Source organism: Corylus avellana, chromosome ca2 (assembly GCF_901000735.1).
Source record: "Corylus avellana chromosome ca2, CavTom2PMs-1.0".
Lineage (NCBI taxonomy): Eukaryota > Viridiplantae > Streptophyta > Magnoliopsida > Fagales > Betulaceae > Corylus > Corylus avellana.
This window is the reverse complement of record NC_081542.1, coordinates 16,461,043-16,466,253: the sequence shown is the minus strand read 5'-3', so window position 1 is coordinate 16,466,253 and position 5,211 is coordinate 16,461,043. Positions and strand designations below refer to the sequence as shown.

The following is a 5,211-nucleotide window of genomic DNA, read 5'->3' as shown; positions in this document are numbered from 1 at the left end:
CCTACCGCCTAGGGTTTAGCATACTTGCATTTCACGTGCCTAATATATAAGTGTCCAGTTAGCCCACCTACATCCGCCATTGTTTTAAAAAAAAAATGGGTTAAATGCCTTTGACCTACATGTGGCAAGGCCTAATATCAAACCCCTGCCTCTATTCCAAAAAGTATTGTATAGTGCCAATATAATTATAAAGCAACAGGAGAATGAGAGACGGAGAGATGAGAATTTGGGTAGTTCCTTTTTTTTGTCTCTTCTGATAACTTGTACAAATTACAATATATACACATGTTTTGGTGCATAGAAGAAAAAACATGACTACAAGGGGAGAGCTTGCAAATTGGCAATTTGATCTAACTTAGCACCTCCGGGATGAATTTTGTCATCTTGAAGAACAAGGACCTTCAAGGTGCCGGATTCTTTTAACCACGCAGCCACCACAGATCCTGTCGATATAAACCTACCTATATTACACTTCGCAACCCGAAAGGGTGCATCCATGCCAATGAGGAGTGCCTCAATGGCCCGTCTCAACGTGCCATCGCCAACTACTTTGCTGTGTTTGCCCCACCCAGTCAAAATGCTGTCAAAAACAAACATACAATTTAACTCTCTAATTATATAACAGAGTACACAACAGCAATAAATAACCACAAATATAAATCCCATACCTTAATAGCTTTGGCAATTCCCGGCCTTCATACACGACAGCATGTATATTGAGCAGCCACGCATGAACCATTGCCCGTGCTGCTCCCGAAGACATAAGATGCAAATCTAAGCAAGAATCAGACCAAACACTCTCCCATACATTCCGGCGCTTCCCTTCAAGCACAACCAGTTGGGCCCCTTTTTTCTAATTATACAAAATTCAATAACATTGGGAAGTTAGGACTATGCAAGTTTTATACGTTGTATGCATGAACAATCTTGCACACGCGTTATCCAACCAAGCAAACATGTGCATATGAAAACTAACAGCAATGACGGGAAAGCAGAGGGAGAGATAGAGAGAGAGAGAGTAGCAATGACTAAAACTTACCTGACCGAAGTGCCAAAGCATATCAGTCAGAGCATTATAAAAGGCAGATGCAGTTGACGAGTCCATCAGCTTGACTTCATCAAACAGAGACTGAGCTTGAATCCAAACGTTTTCCCTATAACCCATAAGAAGTCCATGGGCCACACCATAAACCTGATCATCAAACAACCGCAGTTCCTCCAATAACATTGAGGCATCGTCAAATGAATTACACCGGCTGCATCCAGGGATGAAATTGCATACATGAGATTGACTGTATATATTCAGCGAAAGACAGTTGAAATTAACAAATATAAAAAACAGAGCAAACAGACACCCCTATCCTTTAAACCATATATACTCAAATTACCAACCTCTCAAGGACATTGATAGTATTGAGGGGTAGATAAATCTCAATAGCATCCCATAGAAGGAAGGAGCAGTGTAACTGTTCCCCTTCTTAAAATGAAGGCACATTTATGCAGCTTCATCCACATGTTTAGCTTCTACGCTAGAGTCCATACCAACAAGTAGCAAATGAGCAAACAACGCAAGTCAAAAAGTACTTCTAGAAATGTGTTCCAGATTTTTTTTTTTTTCAGCTAGCAGACAAGACTTTCCAATTCGAACTTTATACTTTTCTATTAGTAACACTATTTGGATATAGATACCTGACCATCTTTGGGTCCGTTTGACAAACTTTTTAAATGGTGCCTTCTTCTTTTTGGTTAACCTAAAGGTGAAATTAGTTGAGAGTTTTGTGATTTGAATTGTTTGTTAATGCTTTTGCTTTTTTGCTAAAAAGAAAAATATTACTCTAAAGAGTGTTGCCAAACAAGCCCTTAGTTTTTTGTTGAACAATGAAAATTTATCCAAATCATACACCCCGATGCCCCAAGGCTCATCCATTTATTTGCTCCATAACTACTTTTACTTTTTAATACTATCACAATCAGATGTACAGTAAGTCATGTTGCTGCATTAGGCGTAATTTCCCCAAGTCGGAAACTGCAATATACTGAAGTCTAAAACCAGTGTAATGTCTCAAGACCCGCTTACAGCATTCATATAACATGCCTAGGATGATCCAGCATCAAAAAACTCCAAGCACAGAAAAGCATAACTCCCACTCTGTCGCTAGGACGCACCAATATTGATATGGTATACAAACACAGTACCTTTTCGATACAGAAATACACTAATATTTGAGAAATTAGAATACGAGAAGACAATTATCTAAAAATTAGAATACAATACAGTGGGGATGAATATATATTTTGTATATATGGATATTATAACAACTTTTGGAGTAAAACATAAGTATCAAAAGGTTTGGAAAAAAACAACCAAAACTCTAGATAGGTAATCATGACAGCATCCATTTGTGACTTTGACAATCTTCATGCAACAAGGCCCTCAATATGGTAAAAGACGTGTAGCATCTAATAAAAAATATGTACCTGCAAGCATTTAATATGGCCGAAAAGGTGACAACATTTGGCTTTATTTCTAGCTGGTGCATCTTCTGAAAGACTCCCAATATGCACAAGATCTCTTGCTTGACCCTCTTATCTTTCTTTATGTGACATGCTTTCTCAGCAGCTAGTTGCCCAAACATCTTCATGATTTGATTATCCTCTCGATCTCCCACCTCCGTATCATTGACATCCTCAAAGACCATTGGAGATGCAGATTCAGTATGTCGCTCGCCTGCCCCAGCAGCAGTATCAACTAGACTTTCTGTGGCTGAAGACCGACCAAAAGCATCAATAATGGAATTATAAGTGACAACATTAGGCCTAATCCCCTCCTTGGTCATCTCATCAAGCAATGAAACAGCAGACTCCACCAACCCATTTTTGCACAGAGCATCAATAAGTGCACTATACAGAACCACGTCAGCTTTCAATCCTGCCTGCTTAAACTCTCCAAATACCTCCATTGCCTCCTTGTACAAACCACCTTTTGAGAACACATCAATCAATGTCGAATAAGTTAACAAATTAGGAGAAACAGTTCCCGCTTTCATCTCTTCAAACTTTTTTCTGACATCATCATACTTCCCTTGCTTCCCATACCCACCCAGAAGAGCATTATAAGTTACAGTATCCTTCTTTATCCCACAACTCTCCATCTCCTTGCAAACATTCAAAGCCTCCTCAAACCTACCAAGCTTCGCATAAATCGAAAGCAAAGTATTATACGAAACTCTATCCAACCTAATAGCTAAAAACTTCATTTCATTAAATAAACCCAGCGCCTCTTCCAATCTACCAGACTTAGCATACCCATCAACCATAGTACTATAAGTCACCACATTAGGCAAAATATTCTTCCCGGGCATCCCCGACATAATCTCATATGCAAAATCCATCTGCCCTCCTTTACAAACCGCATCCAAAAGTGTATTATAAGTAAAAATATCCTGATCAATCCCTCTGTCCACCATCTCACTAACCAAATTCCGGGCTGCCTCCCACAACCCCCCTCTACTACAAACCGCAAGAAGCGAATTATAGGTAATTCGATCAGGTTGCACCCCATTTCTCAACATCTCATCAAAAATCTCCACAACCCTCTTAAACTCCACGCCTCCTTTTCCACACGCATCGATCACTGCATTATAAGTAACCAAATTCGGCCATAACCCCAAGTTTTTCATCGAATCGAAAACCTCAATAGCCTCATCGCAATACCCACTTCGCCCATAAGCACTAATCATAGCCGAATAGGCGTAAACCGTGTTCCCATACCCCTCATTCCTAGCTGTCTCAAAAACCCCCCTGGCAAGCTCAACTTTTCCTAGCCTACCAAGAATGCTAATCATAGCACTCGCTAGTTTCCCTTGCTCATTCTTTTTCCTCTCTCTTCTCACAGCAAATTCGAAACACCGAATGGCTTTCCAACAGTCCCCTCTATTGCCTAGCTCTCTAAGCAAGAAATTGTAATCATCGGAACCACAAAGCTTGGACTCAAAATTAAGCAACACAAAGTCAAGGCCATTATCATCCCTCTTACCTAGTTGGAGCAAGTGTGTGAGAGCCTCCTCGGCCATTGAGGTGTGGCGGGAGCCCATGGAGGAGGATTTGGCCCGGCCCAGGTGCATCTTGGAGACGAAGCGGGTGGATCGGCGGCCCGAGAAGTCAGCAGAGAGCTCGGATTTCTGGGCGGCGCAGAGAGAAGAGAAGCTAGGGTTCTGGGGGTTGGTGGTGGTGGTGGTAGCACGGGATTTTGGTGCATTGCGAGAGGAGTGTGAAGGCAAAGGCAAAGGCAGAGGCAAAGGTAAAGGTAAAGGTAGAGGCTTTGCGATGGAAACGTTGGTGGAGGATGTGGTGGTGGTGTTGGCCCAATAGCGGCGGTTCTGGTGGTTGCTCTGGCGGTGGTTTTTCAAGGGATGGTGGTGCTGGTTTTGTGGGTACTGGTGGTTTTGGTACGGCTTGGTGGCCGTGATTGAACACTGCGGCGGCGTAGAAGCCATTTCAGACACCACTATACTCTGCCTCACACAATATAAAGGAAAAAAGCAGAGTGTTTTAGAGAGAAATATATACAAAAAATGTGATCTTTCTCTCACTGTGGAGATGGGTTTTGGTAGGGTTTGGCTGAGGAAGAGGAGGGAGGAGATGAGGCCATTTTTCTTGGATATGGAGAGAGAGAGAGAGAGAGAGAGAGAGAGAGGCTTTTTGGGAGTTGGAGATAAGAGGAGAGAGAGAGAGAGAGAGACAGGCAGTGTGTAGGACTCAGCTGAGTTTAGTTTTAGATTCAGACATTGAAATATTCGCCCACTATTTTGCTGGATCCCTTTATGGCCCACTATTTAGTGAATAATCTATAAGCTGGCGTGGACGGTCAGGATGGAAGCTGACCTGGAGTGGGACCGAAAAGCAAAATTGTTGCGTGTGTCGCCAACTCATCGTCATTCGTGGTACTTCAAATCAAATGCCCTACATATGATAAGGCCGGCATCCTTTGAGTTTTATTCCGCATCTAATGGACGGTCAGCAACGTTTTAAATGGGATTCCAATAGGTACGACTTGTACATATTATTTTTTATTTTATTTTTCTTGAAAAAATACAAGTTGAACCTTTTTTTAATCTGGCTTTCAAAGTGGGAGTCGATTGCTAAGTTTGTCAATTTATTAAAATTTTGGGTAAATATATTATAAATTTTTGAGTTAACTCTACAAAATTA

At 41.4% G+C, this 5,211-nt stretch overlaps 1 protein-coding gene across 1 annotated transcript; it reads right to left on the bottom strand.

Moving 5' to 3' along the window:
- Window positions 1-217: 217 nt before the first annotated feature.
- On the bottom strand, window positions 218-4,757 carry LOC132170662 (pentatricopeptide repeat-containing protein GUN1, chloroplastic). The gene is made up of 4 exons (XM_059581726.1): window positions 2,479-4,757; window positions 1,040-1,256; window positions 669-853; window positions 218-580 (listed from the first exon to the last, which is right to left on the bottom strand). Exons 1-4 carry the CDS (start codon window positions 4,494-4,496, stop codon window positions 316-318), a joined length of 2,685 nt encoding a protein of 894 aa, XP_059437709.1. The 5' UTR covers window positions 4,497-4,757; the 3' UTR covers window positions 218-315.
- Between the last annotated feature and the right edge of the window lie 454 nt (window positions 4,758-5,211).